General features: G+C 66.0%; 5 protein-coding genes across 7 annotated transcripts; 2 read left to right on the plus strand and 3 right to left on the minus strand.

Moving 5' to 3' along the window:
- Positions 1–14: 14 nt before the first annotated feature.
- On the minus strand, positions 15–5,164 carry GGCX (gamma-glutamyl carboxylase). Its single transcript, XM_080634719.1, has 14 exons — positions 5,049–5,164; positions 4,801–4,959; positions 4,220–4,385; positions 3,939–4,017; positions 3,747–3,853; positions 3,373–3,536; positions 2,986–3,236; positions 2,416–2,547; positions 2,189–2,340; positions 1,928–2,097; positions 1,717–1,847; positions 1,495–1,642; positions 1,225–1,414; positions 15–199 (listed from the first exon to the last, which is right to left on the minus strand). Exons 2-14 carry the CDS (start codon positions 4,949–4,951, stop codon positions 31–33), a joined length of 2,010 nt encoding a protein of 669 aa, XP_080490845.1. The 5' UTR covers positions 4,952–4,959; positions 5,049–5,164; the 3' UTR covers positions 15–30.
- A 3,177-nt stretch (positions 5,165–8,341) lies between these two features.
- On the minus strand, positions 8,342–9,733 carry LOC308229988 (UPF0561 protein C2orf68 homolog). The gene is made up of 4 exons (XM_080634421.1): positions 9,528–9,733; positions 9,314–9,423; positions 8,996–9,111; positions 8,342–8,499 (listed from the first exon to the last, which is right to left on the minus strand). Exons 1-4 carry the CDS (start codon positions 9,620–9,622, stop codon positions 8,377–8,379), a joined length of 444 nt encoding a protein of 147 aa, XP_080490547.1. The 5' UTR covers positions 9,623–9,733; the 3' UTR covers positions 8,342–8,376.
- Positions 9,734–9,754: 21 nt separating this feature from the next.
- USP39 (ubiquitin specific peptidase 39) lies at positions 9,755–13,466 on the plus strand. 3 transcript variants are annotated; one of them, XM_080634418.1, is made up of 12 exons: positions 9,755–10,085; positions 10,166–10,235; positions 10,312–10,406; positions 10,660–10,796; positions 10,873–11,025; positions 11,414–11,639; positions 11,894–11,971; positions 12,070–12,137; positions 12,228–12,559; positions 12,946–13,081; positions 13,163–13,249; positions 13,345–13,466. In XM_080634418.1, the coding sequence occupies exons 1-12, from the start codon at positions 9,770–9,772 to the stop codon at positions 13,390–13,392; spliced, it is 1,746 nt and encodes a 581-aa protein (XP_080490544.1). In that variant the 5' UTR covers positions 9,755–9,769; the 3' UTR covers positions 13,393–13,466. The 3 variants fall into 3 exon arrangements, with proteins under 3 accessions (XP_080490544.1, XP_080490545.1, XP_080490546.1); XM_080634419.1 differs by having other exon boundaries at positions 10,906–11,025; XM_080634420.1 differs by lacking the exon at positions 12,946–13,081.
- A 181-nt stretch (positions 13,467–13,647) lies between these two features.
- SFTPB (surfactant protein B) lies at positions 13,648–15,878 on the minus strand (the record flags this gene model as incomplete). Its single annotated transcript, XM_080634486.1, has 8 exons — positions 13,648–13,683; positions 13,778–13,885; positions 14,114–14,542; positions 14,617–14,793; positions 14,873–14,998; positions 15,087–15,155; positions 15,573–15,673; positions 15,827–15,878. 8 exons carry the CDS (start codon positions 15,876–15,878, stop codon positions 13,648–13,650), a joined length of 1,098 nt encoding a protein of 365 aa, XP_080490612.1.
- A 1,310-nt stretch (positions 15,879–17,188) lies between these two features.
- LOC308230010 (small ribosomal subunit protein uS3m-like) lies at positions 17,189–19,694 on the plus strand. The gene is made up of 4 exons (XM_080634451.1): positions 17,189–17,233; positions 17,753–17,821; positions 17,904–18,015; positions 18,508–19,694. Exons 1-4 carry the CDS (start codon positions 17,201–17,203, stop codon positions 18,789–18,791), a joined length of 498 nt encoding a protein of 165 aa, XP_080490577.1. The 5' UTR covers positions 17,189–17,200; the 3' UTR covers positions 18,792–19,694.
- The last annotated feature ends 1,200 nt before the right edge of the window (positions 19,695–20,894 follow it).

Genomic DNA, 20,894 nt, shown 5'->3' on the forward strand with positions numbered 1-20,894 from the left:
AGCCCCTGCTGGGGGGGGGGGCGGGCAGGTTCAGAGCTCGGGGTCCCCCCCCACTGTGTCTGTGTCGACCCCATCGTCACCCCCCCGCTCCTCCTCCTCGGCTGGGCGCCAGTCGGCAAAGGCGAGCTCCTGCGCCAGGCGCTCTGGGGGGGGCCGCCCCACAGCCAGGTTGCGCAGGGAGATGCAGGTCATCAGCACGCTGCGGGGGGGTCAGTAATGAGGGGTTGGGGGGTCTGTAATGGCAGGTTGGGGGCAGTAACAAGGGGGGGGGGGGAGCTAATGGGAAGTTGGGGTCAGTGATGAGGGTTTGGGGGGGCCAATAATGAGAGCTTACACCAGGTTGGGGGGGCAGTGATGGGGAATTGAGGGTCAGTATCAATGATGGGGGAGTTGGTGAGGAGGGATTTGGGGGTCCCAGTAATGAGAGGTTGGGGGTGCAGGGGTGGGGGGAGCTGACAAGGGGTTGGGGGTCACTGCTGAGGTTCTGGGGTGACAGTGATGAGGGGCTGGGGTCAAGGATGAGGGTTTAGGGGGGTCACAGGGATTGGGTTGGGGGGGCTGTAAGAAGGGGTTGGGTCCATAATGAGAGCTGGGGCGGGGGCAGCGATGGAGAGATGGAGCTGGCAAGGGATTGGGGGTCCATAATGAGAGTTTTGGGGGGGTCGATAGAGTTTGGGGGTGCAGTGACAAGGTTCTGGGGGTCACATCAATGAGGGTTTGAGGATCAATGCTATGGTTGGGGAGAGACTTAAGTGATGGGGGGGCATAAGGAGGGTTTTGAGGGTCAGTGCTGAGGGTTTGGGAGTGGTGTAACAAGAGCACCCCAGTAATGGGGGTTTGGAGGGGTCCGTGAGGAGTTGGGGTTAATAATGGGGGGGAGGTGTCAAAGATAAGGTTTGGGGGGGGGTCTGCAATGAGAGTTTAGGGGGGCAGTAACAAGGCTGGGTGGAGCAGTGACAGGGTTTGGGGTCAGTGATGGAGTTGGGGGCCTGTAACAGTTTGGGGGGACGGTAATGAGGGGTTGCAGTAGCTTTGGGGGGGCAGTGAAGACGAATTTGGCAGGCCCATGAGGAGCCATAATGAGAGGTGGGGGGGCCGGGACGAGGGTTTGGGGGGGGGTCACATCAGCGAGGGTTTGATGTGGTCTGCGGGGGGGCCCGTGCCCCGCTCTGGGGGCTCCCCCCGGGGTTGGGGGGGCTCGGGGGGGGCCGGCTCCGCGCTCACCTCCTGCGGAACAGATGCAGCTTCCTGCGCAGGAACCGCCGCAGGCGCTGCCCGAGCCCGGCCCCGCGCTCCCGCTCCCGTTGCCGCCGCTCCCTGCGCAGCAGCAGCGCCACCAGCGGGTCCGCGGCGGCGCCGGGCGGCAGCGGCTCCCCCAGCAGCGGCCGCAGCTCCGGGGGCAGCGGCTCGGGCGCTGCGGGGGGGATGCGTTCAGTGACAGGGGCAGGGATGCCCCCCCCCCCCCCATGCCCCCCCCCCCATCCCGGCGCTGACCGGTGCCGTTGCGCGCCCGGTCCCGCAGGTCCTGCAGCCGGGTCAGGTTGAGCTCCAGCGCCTGCGCCGTGGTGTTCACATACAGGTACAGGTAGCAGGAGGGCTCGGCCGACACCGTGTGCACCTTGTGGTACTGCCCTGCCGGCAGCTGCGGGGAAACGGGGGCTCAGCCTCCATGGACCCCCTCTCCCTAGCACGGCCCCACTGCCCCCCTGCGCTCACCTGCATCCCCTCGCCCTCCCGCAGCGAGTGGTTGCGGTGCTGCTCCACCAGCTCCACCAGCACCTCTCCCTGCAGCACCCGCAGGCTCGTGTTGCCCAGGTCCTCACTCACAAAGTTCTCCAAGTGCAGCCCTATGGGGGGGCACAAATGCGGTTTGGGCCCCTCCATCACTGGGGTTCAAACCTTCCCCCCCCCCGGTGCTGTCCCATACCAGGGAAGTCAGCGATGAAGACAACATCCATGTGCCCATCCAGGCTGCTCTCGAGCTCCTGCAGCCGCTGCCGCCATGGGGACAGCTCCAGCAGCAGCGGCAGCACCCAGGGCGTGCGGCGCCATGGGGACCAGGGCGCCCGCACCACGTCCACTCGCGGGTCCACGAGCCTGTGGCACCCACGGGCCCTCAGCACCCACCTGCAGCACCTTTGGGGGTGCTGCTCCCCACATCCCACCCCATAACCACCACCCCCCAAACCTCTGCTGGAAGCGGTCGTTGATGGAGACCCAGATGTCGAAGTAGATGCGGGGCTCGGAGATGTTGTAGCGCGGCAGGAGCTGGCTCAGGCACGTCGCGTATTGCTTCAGCATGTCCGCATGGTCCTTCCAGCGCCGGCTCTGCGTGAACACCTACCCGGGGGGGGGCAGTTTAGAGGCTGCGGATCCCCCCCTGCACCCCTGGTACCTCCCTCGGGCTCTGCTCACCCCCGGTTTGAGGTACCCCACGTCCCCAGTCAGCCCGTCCTGGTACGTGATCTTGACGTGCTGGTGGAAGCGGGAGTGAACCATCATGTCCCAGGAGTAGCCGTAGAGGCCGTTGGTCCAGTTGTTGTAGCCCTGGGGGGGGGAACAAGGAAGGGATGGGAGATCCCTGTGCCCCCTCCCCAGCACTTCCCCATGTGTTCATAAAGGACCCCCACGTCCTCCAAAATGCTCTCCCGACATCCAAACCCCATCCTTGTAGCCAAGGAAAATGCCCCCATCTTCGAAAGTACCCCCCAGGGCCTAAGCAATGCCCCCCAAAGTGCCTCCTCCATCCCTAAAACCCCTCCATGCCCTTAAAAATGCCCCCAAGCCCCCTCAGGATACCCCCGTGTCCCCCAAGCTGCCCCTCACATCCAAAACAAAGTCTCCCTATGTCGCCTCTGATGTCCCCAAATGCCCCCATGTCCCCAGATAACCCCTCCCATGGTCCCCAAAATACCCCTCAAAATACCCCACATCTCCCCCAGACCTTTCTCCCCCATCCCCAAAACACCCCCCCCATGCCCCCACCTGGGTGATGAAGTGTGAGTAGGGCAGGAAGAGCTGCTCCAGCACGTAGAGCACGGTGAAGGCCGCAGCGAGGTGCTGGCGCGGCTGGAGCCCACCCCGTGCCCCATAGTGGCAGTCAGGGCTGTGGCGGGGGGGGCGGGTGCTGGGCAGGCCCCCCCACAGCCACCGCGGGCACCGCGCCAGCAGGCGCCGCGGCCAGCTCGGGTGGCAGAAGAGCCCGCTGCTGGCCAGCATGGTGTATGGGAACATGCCTGGGGGGGCACGGCTCAGGTACCCCTCTGCACCGGGGCGCCCTGCACTGGGCACGGTGCTTGAGGGGGTCCCCTGCCCAGGCTGGGGCTGTTTTGGGGTCCCTGGGGCTGTTTCGGGTGCAGCTGCTGCTCTCACCGATGCTGAAGAGCTGCGAGTTCATGCAGTGGAAGTAGGTGACGAAGATGAGGGCGATGGGGCGGGTGGCGTCAAGCAGCAGCAGGAACCCAGCCGAGAGGTCCAGCAGGAGCCCCCCCCCGTGCACCACCAGCAGGCTGGTGCTCTGCTCTGACAGCACCAGCCTGGCCACAGCACCAGCATCAGCACCACAAGCACCAGCATAACCCTCCTCATCCTCACCCCATCACCAACCTCATCCTCACCCCATCATCCCCCCCATCGCCTTCCTCACCTTCACGCACCCCATCACCTTCCTCATCTTCAACCAGATCTCATCACCCCCCACCGCCAGCCTCACCCCATCACCCCCCCATCACCCTCCTCCTCCTCACCTGAAGGGTGCGAAGAGCCAGTGGCGCGCAAGGGAGCCCATGGAGTACCCGCTCACCCAGTCCATGTCCAGCTTCTTCAGCCCCGCAATGAAGTACACCAGGAAGATCTGGGGCACAGGGACAGTGTGGGGACAGGGACCAGGCTGGGGGAGACAAGGACCCCAGGGGCACACTGGGGACCCCAGGTCTCACCTGGGCCCGCAGCAGGGTGTAGTTCCACAGTGGGACGTGTGCGTTCCTCTTCTGGGGCCGAAAGAGCCCGTCCACAGACCTGTGGGGACACGGAGGGGGGGGGATACCCCAAGAAAGGGGGTGACCAGGTCACTGTCACCATGCTGCCATGGGGATCACGCTGGTGACACAGGCGATGCTTCTGTCACCCTATGGGGACACTGGACCCTGTGCCACAATCAGAGCATCCTCAGGGGCTCTCTGTGCCACCCATGGGTGCCCCCTGGTGCCCGTGCACGCACCCGTAGCGGTCGGCACTCATGAATGTGAGCTGGAAGGCCAGCAGCCCATACAGGTAGGAGTGGTTGTTCCAGGAGGTCTTGTCCAGCAGCAGCACGTACCAGTACGGGCACAGGAAGGCCACGCAGCTCAGGCGGTACCAGCAGCCCAGCATCATGCCCAGTGCCCCTGCACCAGGGCACGGTGACACCGGGAGTGGCCCCGGCATCTCCCCAGCCCTCCCGTTTCCCTGTCCCCATGTCCCACCATACACCCCTTCGGGTCCTTGTCCCAGTGTCACCCCCAGCACCCATCTCAGTGCTCATCACCCTCTGCCATGGCAGCTCCCATTCCAGTGCCTGTCCCCAACATGTCCTCACCGTGTCCTCCTCTCACCCCTGCTTCCTTGTGCTCACCATGTCCCAGTCCCTCCCTTGTGCACCTTCAGGTGCCTGTCCCCATCTCTCCCCTGTCTCTGTCCCATTGTCACCCCCAGCACCCATCTCAGCACCCATCACCCTCTACCACGGCAGTTCCCATCCCGGTCCCTGTCCCCGTCCCCACCATGTCCCCTGCTGCACCGCCGCCGCCCCGCTGCCGGTACCGAGCATCATGACGGCGTACAGCAGGTACATGCCGTCGAGCGGCAGCGGGCGCAGCGCGGGCAGCAGCGGGAAGCGGCAAACCTCCAGCCCGTCCAGGAAGCGCCGGTCCAGCAGCGCCATCCCGCGCTCCTGCGGCACGTCCAGCGCCATCAGCAGCCCTGCGGGGGGCAGTGACCGAGGGGACCTTCACCCGCGGCCAACGTGGCAGCTCCGGGTCCCGTCCCCCCCCCGGGTTCCCGGTGCTCACCGAAGGCGGCGCGGAAGGCGCCGAGCGCGGCGGGGTCGGCGGGGCGGTGCAGCAGCCGCACGAAGCGGTGCCAGCTGGTCAGGTCCCGCAGCTCGAAGCCGAGCAACCGCCGGGTCACGCTGGGCGCCGGCTCCGGTCCCGGCTCCGCAGTGGCGGCAGCGGCGGGGCCCGCGGCCTGCTCCGGCCGCCGCCGCCGCGCCGGGCCCGCGGGGGCTCGGGGCAGGTCCCGCTCCCGGCCCCGCTCCGCGCCCGCCACCGCCGCCGCCATCGCCGTGACTCCGCCCCTCGCGCTACGTCACCGGACGTCGCGGGCGCAGCCACCAATCGCGGCTGCCCAACAGAGCCACGCCCTGACACACCCACCCCGGGGCAGCAGCTTCCGGAAGCCCCGAGCGGGGCGGGGTTAATAACGGGGGACCCAAGGGTGGCCATGGGTATCCCTATAGTTGCAATGGTGTCCCAAGGGTGTCAGTGGTGTCCCCATTGTTGCACTGGTGTACCTATGGTTGCAATGGCGTCCCAAGGGTGGCCATGGTGTCCCTGTGGTGGCAATGGTGTCCCCATGGTGGCAATGGTGTCCCCGTGGTGACAATGGTGTCCCAAGGATGGCCATGGGTGTCCCCTTGGTTGCAATGGTGTCCCCATGGTGGCAATGGTGTCCCCATGGTGCCGCTGTTCCTGCAGTCGCAGCACTCCAGGACCGCAGCACAGGGGTCAACCACCGGCTATGGTGGCACATCACGAAGGTGCTCCTCGGGCTCAGCCTCACGGGTGCCATCATCACCATTGTCATAATCCTCATGGCCACCGGCACCATCCCCACCTGCTGGCCCCCAGAGCACCAATACACAGCGACCAGCGCTGTGCGTGTGGGGACGTGGATGGGGACATGGGAGGGACACGGGTGGATGCATCTGGGGAGATGGGCGTGATGGGGAGGACACAGATGGGGACATGGGGGGACAATGAAGGGGACACGGGGGAGGACATGGATAGAAATGTGTCAGGACAAACATCAGGGCACGGATGGGGACACATGGGAGGACACGGGAAGGGGACGGGGGGGACACGCGGCGCACGGGGGGTGGTGCCGAGGGGCGGGCCCAGCCCGGTGCATGGCACCGGAGACTAAGGGCGCAGTGCGGCAGTGTCGCTGTTACCGGTGTCACCGGGGGGGGGGTCACGGACGCGGAGTCCCAGGGAGGGGGCAAGGGCCGGGGGGGCCCCCGCCGGGGGCTGGGGACACGGGGGGGCCCGCACAGGGGTCCCGCACACACCAGGTGCCGCTCCGTGTCCGGGGGGTGCGGTCTTGGTCCCACCCGCTCAGGGGGCGGGATGGGGCCAGACGGGACGGGACCGGCACTGGCACCGGACCGTGGTGAGTGCCGCGGCCCCGACGCCGCTCCCGCTTCCCGGGAAGGGGGGGCACCAGGACCCGTCGGGAACTCCCCGTGTCCCCCCCTTCCGGTGTTCCCCCCGCGCCGTGTCCCATGGTTCCTGTGTCCACATGTTCCCAATGTCCCCGTGATGTCCCCATGGTCCCTGTTGCATATCTCCATGTGCCCCTTCCCCATGGGCCCCATAGTCCCTGTGTCGCCATGTTCCTATATTCCCGACATCCCCCCATGCTGTCCCCATGGTCCCTGTGGCCCCCATGGTGGTTGCATGTCCCCATGTGCCCCTTCCCCATGGTCCCCATGTCCCTGTGATGTCCCTGTAGTCCCCATGTCCCCCTGATCCCTTTGTCCCTATGGTCCCCGTGTCCCTGTGATGTCCCCATGTCCGCAGAGTCCCTGTTCCCCAGTGTCCCCAATGTCCTGAAGACCCCATAGTCCCTGTTCCTCCATGTGCCCCTTTCCTGCAGTCCCAACATTCCCATAGTCCACATGTTCCCATAGTCCCAATGTCCCCATGGTCCCATGTCCCCTGTGTTCTCATAGTCCCAGATCCCCCACAGATCCAAGGTCCCCATAGGCCCCACTGTTCCCATGTCCCGAATGTCCCCATGTTCCACTTGCCCGTGGTCCCTGTGCCTCCAAAGTCCTGATGGCTCCCATGTCCCCAGGACCCCTGATCCCCAATATCCCCATGGTCCCCCATGTTCACAATGTTCCCACTGTCTCCATAGTCCCCAATGTCCCTCCTATCCCTAATGTCCCCATAGTCCTCAATGTCTCCACAGTCTCCCATGCTCCCCCTGTCCCAAATGTCCTCATGTCCCCAGTGTGCCCCAGTCCCGGTGCCGCAGGCGGGGCTGTGGCCGTGCCAGCGCGAGGCTGAGGCAGTGGCGGGGTTGATGCAGCAGAACATGCTGCGGGTGCTGGAGTGGGACGGGCGCCTGCGGGACCTTCACACGCGTGTACAGAGCCTGCGTGCCATGGTGGGACATGGGGACACCACAGGGACACTATGGGGACATAGAGACTGGGGGGCACTATGCAAACATAGAGACTGGGGAAGCACTATAGGAACACAGAGACACGGGGGCACTATAGGGACATAGAAACTGAGAGGCACTATAGGGGCACAGAGACTTGGGAGCACTATGGGGGCACAGAGCAATGGGGGGGCTGTTCCGGAGTGCCCCTGGCCGCAGCCGCTCCTTCCCCCCCCGCAGACCGAGTCGTTCTCCCGCAGCAGCCGCGCGGTGGCGCTGCAGCGCCCGCATCGCTCCCGGTGGCGCTCGGCTGCGGCAGCGGCCGGGCTCGGGCTCGTCCTCGTCCTGCTCCTGGCACTGGGGATGGGGCTGCGCCGGAGCCAGGCCCCGGTACCGGGCACCACTGGCCCCTCCCCGGCACCCGCGGAGCCCCCGCGGTGACCGCAGCGGCGCGGCCCCGAGACCCTGCAGTGACAACCAATGGAAGCGGCTCCGGGGGGACCCTGCCGTAAATAAACAGCGGGGCTGCTCTGGGAGACCCTACAATAACAACCCTGCGGGGTCTGCTTAGGAGAGACCCTACAATAACAACCCTGCGGGGTCTGCTTAGGAGAGACCCTACAATAACAACCCTGCGGGGTCTGCTTAGGAGAGACCCTACAATAACAACCCTGCGGGGTCTGCTTAGGAGAGACCCTACAATAACAACCCTGTGGGGTCTGCTTAAGGGAGGCCCTACAATAACAGCAACAGGATGATGCACAAGGAAACCCTACAATAAACAAACATCACAGTCTGCTTTGGAGAGATCCCACAATGACAACTGCCCTCCCCTCCCCCCAGTATGCAAGGCCCCCAGGGACAACCCCCCCTGAGCCCCACAGCACCCAATGCACCTCACAGCACGCAGAGCTCATTGAACCTTTATTGTCCCTGCATGGGTCGGGGGTCTCAGCCGGTTCCTCGGCGCTGCCTGAGCTCGTCCTGCACCCGCTGGCACAGGGCCTGGCGCAGGGGGGGCTCCAGGGGGCTCCGGGCACAGATGCGCTCAGTCACGTCCTCTGCGCTGTCCCCCTGGGACACAGAGAGCCCCATAGCACCCAATGAGATGAGACCCACAGCAATTCACAGTGCCCCATAGCACCCAATGAGACCCATAGCACCCAATGAGACCCACAGCAATCCACAGTGCCCCATAGCACCCATTGAGACCCATAGCACCCAATGAGACCCATAGCAACCCACAGTGCCCCACAGCACCCCATGAGATCCACAGCACCCTATAGCACCCGATAAGACCCATAGCACCCACTGTGGCCCATGGCACCCCACAGAGCCCACTGTGACTCACAGCACCCATTGTGACCCATGGCACCCACCCTGGCAGACCCAGCACCCATCATGCACTCATCGTGCTCCACACAGTCCCCCTACCCCACAGACACCTCCCCCCCTACTGGGTACCCCACAGCAGCACCCCCACACCTCATCCCAGGCACCCCCTGCACACAGTGGCCCCTCCCGCACCCATGGGTGCTCTGAGCGCCCCCCGTGGGTGCCCGGGCCCCACCTGGTGCACGATGACGCTGGTGACGCTGCCGTCGTCCCCCTCGTACTCGAGGCAGAAAAGCCGCGGCCCGCGGGGGTCGGGGGGGGGTCCTGGGCTGGTGTCACCCCCGGGACCCCCTGCAGCACCCACGGCCTCAGCACCAGCCCGGGGGGGGGGCACTGAACCCATGGGTGCCCCCATCCCCATCGCCCCGTGGGTGGCCCCATCCCCCCCACTGGTGCCCCCCCCATCCCCATCGGCCCGTGGGTGCCCCCCCCCACCCCATGGGTACCCCCCCATCCCTACTGCCCCCCATGGGTGCCCCATATCCGGTCTCACCGCGCCGCCGGGGCCTGTACACGGGCTGGTCGGGCCGGCGGGGCCGGGGGGGGGTCACCGAGAGCCGGGCGCGCCCCCGCGCCTGCCGCAGCGCCCTCTCGTACGCGTCCCTGTCGTGACCCACGCGATATCGCGACACCCGCCACGGAGTGGGGGGGACCGGGGCCGCGGGCGGGTGTCCCCAGCCCCGCTCAGGCCCCACGGGTGCCGGTACCTGGCGAGCTGGTTGCGGCGGATGTGCCGCACGAAGCCGTGGCTCATGTCGAGCCGCCCGCCCGGCCGGTAGCGCCAACCCGCGGCCGCCTCCATCGCCACCGGGCTCGGGGCGGTGGGAGCGGGCAGCGAAACGCGGCCCCTTTAAGAGCCCCTCCGGTAACGGCGTGTGGACCCTTTAACAGAGCGGAGGAAGGAGGAGCGCATGCGCGCTGCCGATGCCTCTCCCGCTGGCGAAGGCGCATGCGCAATAGCAGTGCCGCGGCCTCCGCCATGTCGAGCCGAGGGAAGCGGGAGCGGCGGGCACCGTGCTCCGGTTCCGGTTCTTCCTCGCGCGGCTCCTCCCGCAGCCACCGGGACGCGGATGCGGAGCGGGGCCGGGGCCGGCGGGAGGCGGAGCGGGAGCGCGCCCGGCGGGAGGCGGCGGAGCCGGGCTTCGATCTCCCCCCGGATCCCGCCCGGCTCAAGCGGGAACCGGGGCCCGGTGGCAGCGGCCCAGCGCGGGGCAAGCGGGAGCGGGAGCCCGATGGAGACTCCGACCCCGAGCCGGAGCCCACGGGTGCGGAGCGGGAGCGGGCCCGGACCCACGCTTCCCCGTTAGCTCTCCCTTACAGTTAATCCCCCGTTAATTCCCTGCAGTGCGCTATGGCCGCTTCGACCCCGAGGACCAGCGCAGCCGCCACTGCCCGTACCTGGACACCATCAATAAGTGAGCGGGGGGGGTTTGGGGCGTCCCCCCCCGGTGTGTGCGTGCTCCCCCCCCCCTGAGCTCTGCCCCCCCTTAGGAGCGTACTGGACTTCGACTTCGAGAAGCTCTGCTCCATCTCCCTGTCCCATATCAACGTCTATGCGTGCCTCGTGTGCGGGAAGTACTTCCAGGGTGAGCGGGGCAAGGGAATGGGGAGGGATAAAGGGAGCCGGGAAGAGGTAAAAGGGATGGGAGGGGCACGGAGATGGGGGGGACACCGGGACCGGGGGGGCATGGGTGTGAACAGGGGGGACACCCAAGCACCAAGTGAATGCCCGGGGGACACCTGGGGTGCTGCAGGGACCCTCAGGGTGTGCAGATGTTGGTGTCCACCCCCCCCCAAACCATGCCCTGATGCCGGTGCCCCCCCCCGGTGTCCCTGCAGGCCGGGGGCTGCGCTCTCACGCCTACATCCACAGCGTGCAGCTGAGCCACCATGTGTTCCTCAACCTGCACACGCTCAAGTTCTACTGCCTGCCTGACAACTACGAGATCCTGGACTCCTCGCTGGAGGACATCACGGTGCCAGGGCCTGGGGGGGGCACAGCGGGGCTCAGCGCCGTATCCCCTCCGTTCCTGACTCCCACTTCCCCTGCAGTATGTGCTCAAGCCCACGTTCACCGCGCAGCAGATCTCCAACCTGGACAAGCAGGCCAAGCTCTCTCGCGCCTATGACGGCACCACGTACCTGCCTGGCATCGTGGGGCTCAACAACATCAAGGCCAATGACTATGCCAATGCTGTCCTGCAGGTGAGACCCCCAACCCTCCCCTCCCCCCCCGAACCTGCTGTGGGGTTGGTGGCTCCATCCTGGCTCCTCTATTGGCATTGGTGGCTCTATCCCAGGTTCTCTATTGGGATTGGTGGCTCTATCCCAGCTTCTCTATTGGGATTGGTGACTCCATCCCAGCTTCTCTATTGGGTTGGTGGCTCTATCCCAGCTTCTCTATTGGGATTGGTAGCTCCATCCCAGCTTCTCTATTGGGTTGGTGGCTCCGTCCGGGCTCCTCTGTGGAGCTGGTGGCTCCGTCCCGGTTTCTCTATGCGCTTGGTGGCTCCATCCCGACTCCTCTATGGGCTTGGTGGCTTCATCCCGACTCCTCTATGGGCTTGGTGGCTCCATCCCTCCTCTCCCATAGGCATTATCCAACGTGCCACCGCTGCGGAACTACTTCCTGGAGGAGGAGAACTACCGGAGCATCCAGCGCCCGCCCGGGGACATCATGTTCCTGCTGGTGCAGCGCTTCGGGGAGCTCATGCGGAAGCTCTGGAACCCCCGGAACTTCAAGGCCCACGTCTCGCCCCATGAGATGCTGCAGGCGGTGGTGCTCTGCAGCAAGAAGAGCTTCCAGATCACCAAGCAGGGTGGGGACACTAGGGTGGGGATGGGGGTGTTGGGATGAGGACATCAGAATGGGGGTGGGGGATGTTGGGCTGGGATTGGGGATGTCAGGATGGGGCATCGGGATGGGGTTGAGGAATCTGGGATGGGGATGTCAGAATGGGGTTGGGGATGTTGGGGTGGGGATGGGGACATCAGGATGGGGTTGGAAACATTGGGATAGGGTTGGGGATGCTGGGACGTGGACACTGATCGCACCGTGCTCCCTGTGGCGTAGGAGATGGGGTGGATTTCCTCTCCTGGTTCCTGAACGCATTGCACTCAGCGCTGGGCGGCACCAAGAGGAAGAAGAAAAGTGAGTGGAGAGCAATGGAGTCCCTTGTGCCACCCCTGGAACCCCCCCTTGTCCCCACCATGTCCCCATGTCCCCACATCCCCCCTGTGTTCCCGCAGCCATCGTCACTGACGTGTTCCAGGGCTCCATGCGCATCTTCACCAAGAAGCTGCCTCATCCGGACCTGGTGAGTCCATGGGGGGCTGTGGGTGGTGCTGACCCCATGGTGGGTGCTCTCCCATGGTAGGTGCTGACCCCATGGCTGCTCACCCTGCAGCCGGCCGAGGAGAAGGCAGCACTGCTGCACAAGGCCGAGTACCAGGAGCTGATGGTGGAGTCCACATTCATGTACCTCACGCTGGACCTGCCCACGGCGCCGCTCTACAAGGATGAGAAGGAGCAGCTCATCATCCCGCAGGTGCCACTCTTCAGCATCCTGGCCAAGTTCAATGGTGCCACCGAGAAGGAGTACAAGACCTACAAGGAGAATTTCCTGAAGCGCTTCCAGCTCACGCGCCTGCCCCCCTACCTCATCTTCTGCATCAAGCGCTTCACCAAGAACAACTTCTTTGTGGAGAAGAACCCCACCATTGTCAACTTCCCCATCACGTGAGGCCAAGGGGGTTGGGAACATCGAAAGTGAGCTTAGAAGAATCTAAAGTAGGGGTGGAAGCATTTGGGATGAGATGGGAAGTATCCAAGAGAGCTTTGTGGGCATTCAGTTGGGGTTTGAGGGGATTTGGAAGTGTCTAAAGCAGTGGTGGGAGCATCTCAAGGAGTGGGAAGCGTCTAAAGAGGGTTTGGAAGTGGCTGGGGTGGTGTGGAAGCATTTTGTGGGTATCTAAGGGGGAGTTGGTAGCATCTGGGGGAGTTGTTGCCTTCCAGGAGGAGTTTGAGGGGTTTGGCAGCGTCGGGGGGGTTGGATGCATCGAGGTGGGTTCAAGTGCTGTGGGTGCTCTCTGGGTGCTGCGGGCACTGATGGAGCACAATGGCAGGAATGTGGACCTGCGCGAGTACCTGTCGGAGGAGGTGCAGTCCGCGCACCCCAACACCACCTATGACCTGGTCGCCAACATCGTGCATGACGGGAAGCCCACGGAGGGCTCCTACCGCATCCATGTCCTGCACCACGTCAGTGCCCACCAGTGGGGGGGGATGGGGAGGACTCCCCCCTAACACCCACTGACACCCCCATGTGTGCCCCCCCCGCAGGGCACCGGGAAGTGGTACGAGCTGCAGGACCTGCAGGTCACCGACATCCTGCCCCAGATGATCACGCTCTCAGAGGCCTACATCCAGGTGGGACCATGGGGGGGTCCTGGAGGGATGTGTCACCCATGTCACCCCCTGACTGGCCCTTCATCCCCACCTGATCCCCCTCTACTCTGCTGCAGATCTGGAAGCGGCGTGAGGAGGATGAGACCAACCAACAGGGAGCCTGAGACCCCCATGGACACCCAGAGCCCCCCCTTGGGGGCTCCCCCCCCATTAAATGCCACCCACTGTATTTTTGTAACCAGTTTTCATTTTCTCTTCATTTGGGTTGGTTGTGGGGGGTGGGGGTGTGTTGTGGTTTATGCAGCTTCTGAGAGGTGCCATCACCCCCCTTTGTCACCCTAAACACCCACACGTTGGGGACAATGAGGCCGGGCAATGCAGAAGCTTTATTGTGGTGCTGGGGGGACTCCGGGTGTCCCCTAGAGCCAGATGTGCTCCTGGCAGTGTTGCAGGGCCTGGGGGGAGCAGGCGGTGAGGGAGGGCACAGACCTCCCCCTTGTTGTCCACCCCCCCCCAGTTTCGCTCCTTGTCCCTTTGCCTCCCCCTCACCTGGCAGCGCTGTGCGGCCACGGGGCTGGAGCACCAGTAACTGGGGCCCAGGACACAGGGACCCAGCTTCGGGGACAGCTCGAGGAAGGGGGGGATAGGGACCAGGTCCTGTTGGGGGGAACCAGCCACAGGGGTCAGGGCTGTCCCCATGGGTGCATCCCCTTCCCAGGGCTGTGACATCCTCGGGTGGGGGCACCCTCGGTCCTGGTGCCCCCCCGGAGGGACCTCGGGGTGTCCCCATGGTCTGTGCCACCCAGGGACACCCCCCCCTTCGGGAGCCCGGTCCCGTCCAACCCCCCACCCCGTGCACCCCCCCCCGCGCGTTCCCGCGCTCACCCCGTCTCCGTCCGCCGCGGGGGCGCGCAGTTCCCCCGGCGTTGGCGCCTCCTGGCGGCAGCCGAGCAGCGCGCGGCAGAGCAGCGCGGGCCCGAGGCGCGAGAGGGCGCGCTCCAGCGCGAGGGCTGCGTAGCGCTGCGCGAGGCACTGGCACGCGCCAGCCGCCGCCAGCGGGAGCGCGCGGCACAACGCGGCGACTGCCTCGGCCACGCGCTCGCGCGGGACCGCCGCCTCCAAGCGCGCCACCAGCGAGCGGCAAAGCCAGCACCGCGGCACCGGCACCGGCAGCGCCCCCTGCCGGGCCCGCGTCACCGGGGCTGGCGGGAACCCGCGCCCGCGCGCCCGCACCCACCGGTACCCACCCGTAACCACCCATCGGTACCCGCCCACCCGCACCCAACGGCACCCACCGGTACCCACACACCCGCACTGCCCGCACCCACCCATTGGCACCCATCAGCAACCACCCGCACCGCCCGCACCCCCGTGACACTCCCCGGTACCTGCCGGCACCACCGGAACACCCCTGACACCACCCCAGTCCCCCCCGGCCCCCCATGGACCTCCCCGTTCCCCGGTACCTGCGGGCGGTTCTGCAGCGCCTCCAGCAGGGCCAGGGCCGGGCGCCCCCCCACCTGCCCCGGGCACAGCTCCAGGCGGGCGCACACGGCCGAGGGCTTCTGGGGGTGCAAATGGGGATCAGAGTGAGCCCCCCGCACCCCGAGGTGTCCCCATTGACCCGCAATGGGCGGCACTCACAAGGCGCCCCTCGATGTCGGTGAGGAGCAGGCTCCAGTACTGGTGCACCAGCTCCTGGCAAGGCGGCACCATGGCGGGCACCGGCAGCGCCGCGCACTCGTGCCACAGGAACCCCTCCACTGCCGCCTGCGCCACGACACGGGTGCATCACCACCATGGGCATCGCCATGGGCACCGTGGCACCTTTATGACCACCCCGCGTCCCCATGGGCACCTTGGTGGCCGACTCGTTGGCCATGCGGATGAGGAGGGTGATGACCTGCTGGCAGCTGGCACACATGTCCTGTGGGGAGAGCAGGATGGGGGCACGTGGGACAGGGGACATGGAATGGGGACGTGGGATATGGGGATATTGGGATATGAGACGTGGAGAGGGGACGTGGGGTCATGAAGTGGGGCCATGGGACATGTAATGGGGACATGGAGAGAGGACATGGGTCATGGGACACAGAATGGGGATATGGGGGACAGAGGGGTGTGTGGGGACATGTTTGGGGACATGCACAGGGGCTGTGGGGGACACGGGGGTCATGGGAACATGGGGGTGGATTCACAGGGATCTGGGGGTCTACAGGGACACAGGTGCTGTGTTAGGTGCCGGTGGGTGCTCTTTGGGTGCTCGCTCTTTGAGTGCTGTTTGGGTGTTCTTTGGGTGCTATTCAGGTGCTAGTTGGGTGCTGTGGGTGCTCTTGGTTCTCACCTTGCCGGGGGGGTCCCAGTCGTGGCAGCTCAGCTCCGCGTCCCTGCTCTGGTACCGGGTGGGGGGGGGCACCCCATAGACCCCCCCTGGCACCCTAAACCCTGCGGCCACCGTCAGCACACCAGGACCCCCAACACCCCCAATACCCCCCAAAACCCCTATACCCCCCAAGACCCCTAAAGGGACCCAGACTTTGGCCCCCCCATACCCAAGAGACCCCGCACCCCCCCCAGTGTGGGTCCCCCCCGCGGTACCTGCGGCTGCGCAGAGCAGCGCCAGCAGCGCCCGTGCCGGGGCTCGGGCCATGGCGGTGCCAGCTCCGGGAGCTGCCGCCTCTTATAGCCCCGGGCACGTGGGGCACCGGGAGGGGAGAGTGGGGGCAGCCCCCGGGGTGCCCCATGGGCAGGGACCCGGTGCGGGCAACGGGGCGGGGATGGGAGCGGCCGGCGGGGGATGAGGGGGGACGTGGGGAGATGGGAGGAGTATGGGGGACATGGGGGGTACGGGGATAGGGGGGTACAGGAGGTGGGGATGGTGGATAGGGGGATCTGGGGGTATGGGGATATAGGGATATGGGGATATGGGACATGTGGATATGTGGATAGGGGGACATGGGGATAGGGGGATATGGGACACGGGGGCACATTGGGTACTCAAAGGGCCACTGGTGCTGGGGCACAGGGGACAGTGGAGCTGGGGCACCTGCGGGCACCGTGACCCCATGGCCTCCACATCCCCGTCCCACTCCTTGTCCCCACAAGTCCCCGTGTCCCGTCCCCCCAAGTCCCCCCATACCCCTCCCCCCCCAGCACCCATGGGTGCCCCCCTCCCCCTCCCCATCCCCTCCCGTTCCCGGCAGGGCCCCGCCCCCACTCGAGGGCTCTCGTGCAGGGGCGCGGCGGGGCCGGGCGGGGGGGGCTGCGCGCAAAGGGTCAGGAGGGAGGGGCCCCACTCAGCGCCCATTGACCCCCATTGCCCCCCAATGCCCCCCAGTGCCCCACTGACTCCCCACGCCCCCATTGCCCTCCACTGCCCCATTGCCAAGTGCCCTCATTGCCCCCCAGCCCCGTCGCTCCTTCCTGTCCCCATGGGTGTCCGTGTCCCCTTGTTCCTGTCACCCAGGTGGGGCCATGCCGGGGGCCGGGAGCACCCTCAGTGCCCACAGGCAGCAGCGCTGGAACATAGCAGGGACATGGTCCCACCGGTCGCCCCTATACCCCATGTCCCCTATCCTCATGTTCCCCTATTTCCCCACACCCCTGTGTCCCCCTTCATGTCCCCACGGGGGTGGCACCAGGTGACAGCGGGAAGGCCCCCCCCAACCCCACCGCACCCAGACAGGGGGTGCGGGGTCCCCCCACAGTGAATGGGGGACACGGGGGGGGCTTAGCGGGGACCAAGGGGACATTGGGGACACGGCCGACCCGCACCCCAGTTTCCACAGTATCTCCCAGTACCCCCATTACCCTCCCAGTATCCCCCGTGTTCCCAGTACTCCAATAGCCCCCGTTATCCCCGCGTGCCCCCTTATCCCCCGTTAACCCCTCCCAGTACCGGAGTCCTCCCCCGCGGCCTCCAGCCGCCAGGGGGCGCTGACGCCGCCGCTGCCACCACAACCCCGGGTCAAGATGGCGGCGCCCGCGGTTGTCCGGGCCCTGCGGGTAGGGACGGGACGGGACGGGACGGGACGGGACGGGACCAGCGGGAGGGGAGCTCCGGGTGTGGGGGAGCGGGGGGGCTCCAGGCCGGGGGGGCTCCGGGTACACTGGTCCTAGGGGGCACCGAGTGTGGGGGCACCAGAGACATGGGCTACGGGGGACATGGGGGGGCAGTGGGGATGTGGGGCACCCGCTACGGGGGACACGGGATATGTGGGGCACCAGGTAGGGGAGGAGCTGGGGACAATGGGTATAGGGGCCATGGGATGTGGGGGGCGTTGTGGGCAGTGGAGTGTGGGCATGGGAGCTGTGGGGGACACTGGGGATGGGGGGCACCAGGAACACAGATGTAGGGGACAGCAGGGATGGGGGGCACTGGGGATGTTGGGTTTAGGGGACAGGGACAGTGGGACATGGAGCACAGGGGGCACTGGGCATGGGGGGCACCAGGGATGGGGAGGACCCGGGGGTCTCTGTTGGGTGGCTGGCGGAGGGGACCTCTCACCCATTGTCACCCCACAGGCACTGCCCCACATCCGCCCTGTCCCCAATGGCACCCGGCACCTGCACAGCACCCCCCCCTGCTTCAAGGTAAAGCGGGTACCCCCTGCCCCACAGCTCAATGTGGGGCCCCCCAGCTCTGTGTGGGTCACCCCATAGCGCTGCCCCCCAGGCTCGTGCTGCGCGGGTGCGCGTGGGGAAGGGGGACAAGCCAGTGACATACGAGCAGGCCCATGGGCCCCACTACATCGGCCACCGCAAGGGATGGCTCTCACTGCACACCGGTGGGTCCCACACTGCAACGTGTGGGTGCAGGGGGTCACAGGCCATGGGGTGCTGTGGGGTCGTGTGGGGCACAGGGGAATGATACTCAGGCATGGTGGGGATGGAGAATGTGTGGGGCATGAGGGTGCTGTGGAGATGGGCTATGAGGCACCATGGGGATGTGCGGGGCAATGGGCACGGTGGGGAATGGGATGCGTGGGGCACGTGGGTACTTTGGGGGACTCAGGTGTGGGTCTCAGGGGCATGGTGGGGACACGTGGGGCATGGAGAAATGTGGGGCCTGGACCCATGGGCATTGTGGGGATGGGGATGTGTGGGGCTCCTTGGTGTCCTGGGGATGTGCGGGGTGCATGGGAACGGTGGGGAATGGGATGTGTGGGGCACGAGGGTGCTGTGGAGATGGGTTACGGGGAACCATGGGGATGTGCGGGGCAATGGGCGCGGTGGGGATGGTGCCGGTGCCGGTCCCCGCTCACTGCGCGGCGCCGCAGGGAACCTGTGCGCGGAGCCGGGCGCTGCGCAGCGCGCTCTGGAGGACGCGTTCGTGCGGCGCTTCCTGCGCGGGACGTTCCCGGGGGCGCTGCTGGCCCCGCTCGTGCTGCGGCGCCGCGGGCGCGCGCTGCTCGTGAGCGCGCTGGTGGCGCGGGCGCTGCCGCCGGCGCAGCTCCTGTTCCTGCAGGGCTACTCCGAGGCGCTGCTGAGCGCGTTCTACCGCAGCCCCGTGCGCCTGGAGCTGCTCACGCTGCCCGCGCCGCCCGTCTACAAACACCTCTGAGCGCGCCGCGGCGCCGGCAGCGGAGACATCGGCCCCGTTGCGCCGTGTCCGTGGGCCCCGCAAGTGCCTGCGGGCCCCGTGTGGCGCCTTTCCCTTCACCCTGCAGAGCCCCTGTGCCCCGCACAGCCCTGGCCTCACAGCGCCCATGGGCTTCAATGGCCCTGTCCCCTCATTGCCCTGCACATCCTTGTCCCTGCAAGTGCCTGCGGGCCCCGTGTGCCCCTGGCACCCCAATGTCCCTGTGCCCCACATGGCCTTTAGTGCACAAAGCCCATGAAGCCCACGTGGCTCTGTCACCCCAGTGTCTCTGTGCCCCCCATGCTTCTTAACTCTAAAAGCCCATGACCCCCACATGGCCCTGTTCTCTGGTGTTCACATGCCTCACATGGCCCTGTCCCCCGCTCAGTGTCCTTGTGTCCCACAAGTGCCTGTGGGCCCCATATGGCCCTTTTCCTTCAATGTCTCTGTGCCCCACATGGCCTTAAACCTACAGAGCCCGTGTGCCCCATACATCCCTGGCCTCATAGCACCCATGGGCCTTAATGGCCCTGTCCCCTCAGTGTCCTGAACATCCTTGTCCCCACACATGCCTGTGGGCCCTGTCACCCCAATGTCTGTGTGCCCCACATGGCACCATCCCCATGAGCATCATAATATGCCCCACGCATCCCTGTCCCCACAGCACCCATGGGCCTCATTGGCCCTGTCCCCCCAGTGCCGATCTACCCCACATCAGCCTCTTGGTGCCCGTGTGCCCCAGCCCCATGGTGCCCCACAGCCCTGTCCCTGCAATGTCCATGTGCCCCACATGTCCCATCCCCACATCCCCTGGTGATGCTTCAGAGCCCGTCCCAGTGACACCCAGTCCTGAGGCTCAGAAACCAGTTTAAATAAAGCCTGGGGAGGGGCGGCGAGGGCTCAGCCCTGCCTGGGGACAGGGACCTTCCCCTTGTCCTGCTCCTGGTCCTTGGCCTTGTTCTTTTCCCCAAAGCCGGGGTTGGTGAGTGTCAGCCCTGCAGCCGGCACCACCACGTCCTCTGTTGTGACCCCTGATGGGGTCCCCCTTGGGCTGGGTCCTGTGGGGACAAGGGGGGCACAATGAGGGGGCGATGGGAGGGCAGTGGGGGGCAATGGGTGTCGGTGGGTGTCATCGTACCCATGTAGCTGAGCAGCACGGGCAGGAAGAGCAGCCCATGTGCCAGCCCCAGCAGCGTGATGATGAGGTTGAGGCGGAAGAAGAAGACCTGGATGAGCTGGGCCTTGGCGAAGGCCAGCACCACGATGCTGGGCAGGTTAGTCATGGCCACCCCAGCCACCACCTGCGGGGGACAGCGGGGTCACCAGGGCCCTTTGGGGTCCCGTTGGGGTCCCCATTGTCCCCGTGCAGCCCGGTCCCACCTTGCTGCCCATGGTGATGGTGGCATCGGTGGCACGAGCCACGCGCCCGCGCTGGGGGCTGTGGGCGAAGGCGTACGTGAGGTGGGACACGAACTCCACTGAGATACCCACGGCCTGTGGGGACACCAGAGACACCCAATGGCACCCATTGTGACACCCTAGAGACAGCCATTGCACCCACAGACACCCAATGGCACCCACTGTGACACCCCACAGACACCCAATGGCACCCATTGTGACACCCCAGAGACACCCATTGCACCCACAGACACCCAATAGCACCCACTGTGACACCCCAGAGACACCCATTGCACCCACAGACACCCAATGGCACCCACTGTGACACCCCAGAGACACCCGTTGCACCCACAGACACCCAATGGCACCCACTGTGACACCCCAGAGACACCCGTTGCACCCACAGACACCCAATGGCACCCACTGTGACACCCCAGAGACACCCGTTGCACCCACTGTGACACCCCAGAGACACCCGTTGCACCCACAGACACCCAGTTGCACCCACTGTGACACCCCAGAGACACCTGTTGCACCCACTGTGACACCCCAGTGTCTCCCATTGCACCCCCAGACACCGCCATGTCCCATCCCCGCACCGCCACCAGGTTGATGAGGGCCACGGCGTTGTAGGGGATGTCCCACAGGGCCATGGCGCCCACGGTGTCCACCAGGATCATGGTGATG

The sequence above is a fragment of the Psittacula echo genome (genome assembly GCF_963264785.1).
Source record: "Psittacula echo genome assembly, chromosome: 25".
NCBI lineage: Eukaryota > Metazoa > Chordata > Aves > Psittaciformes > Psittacidae > Psittacula > Psittacula echo.

Bases quoted from the DNA above. Each gene is read 5' to 3' on its own strand.
- GGCX (XM_080634719.1), bottom strand. From the start codon at position 4,951: ATGGCGCTGGACGTGCCGCAGGAGCGCGGGATGGCGCTGCTGGACCGG. The intron at 3,537-3,746 runs GTGAGGAGGAGG...TGCTGTGGCCAG, and splicing joins TGGCTCTTCGCACCCTTCAG to GCTGGTGCTGTCAGAGCAGA. The intron at 1,643-1,716 runs GTGAGCGCAGGG...GTTTCCCCGCAG, and splicing joins GGGAGGGCGAGGGGATGCAG to CTGCCGGCAGGGCAGTACCA.
- LOC308229988 (XM_080634421.1), bottom strand. From the start codon at position 9,622: ATGGAGGCGGCCGCGGGTTGGCGCTACCGGCCGGGCGGGCGGCTCGAC. The intron at 9,424-9,527 runs GTACCGGCACCC...GGGTCACGACAG, and splicing joins CGCCGCAACCAGCTCGCCAG to GGACGCGTACGAGAGGGCGC. The intron at 8,500-8,995 runs GTGGGGCCCGGG...TCTGTGTCCCAG, and splicing joins CCAGCGTCATCGTGCACCAG to GGGGACAGCGCAGAGGACGT.
- USP39 (XM_080634418.1), top strand. From the start codon at position 9,770: ATGCGCAATAGCAGTGCCGCGGCCTCCGCCATGTCGAGCCGAGGGAAG. The intron at 10,086-10,165 runs GTGCGGAGCGGG...AATTCCCTGCAG, and splicing joins CCCCGAGCCGGAGCCCACGG to TGCGCTATGGCCGCTTCGAC. The intron at 13,082-13,162 runs GTCAGTGCCCAC...CCCCCCCCGCAG, and splicing joins GCATCCATGTCCTGCACCAC to GGCACCGGGAAGTGGTACGA.
- LOC308230010 (XM_080634451.1), top strand. From the start codon at position 17,201: ATGGCGGCGCCCGCGGTTGTCCGGGCCCTGCGG. The intron at 17,822-17,903 runs GTAAAGCGGGTA...GCTGCCCCCCAG, and splicing joins GCACCCCCCCCTGCTTCAAG to GCTCGTGCTGCGCGGGTGCG. The intron at 18,016-18,507 runs GTGGGTCCCACA...GCGGCGCCGCAG, and splicing joins ATGGCTCTCACTGCACACCG to GGAACCTGTGCGCGGAGCCG.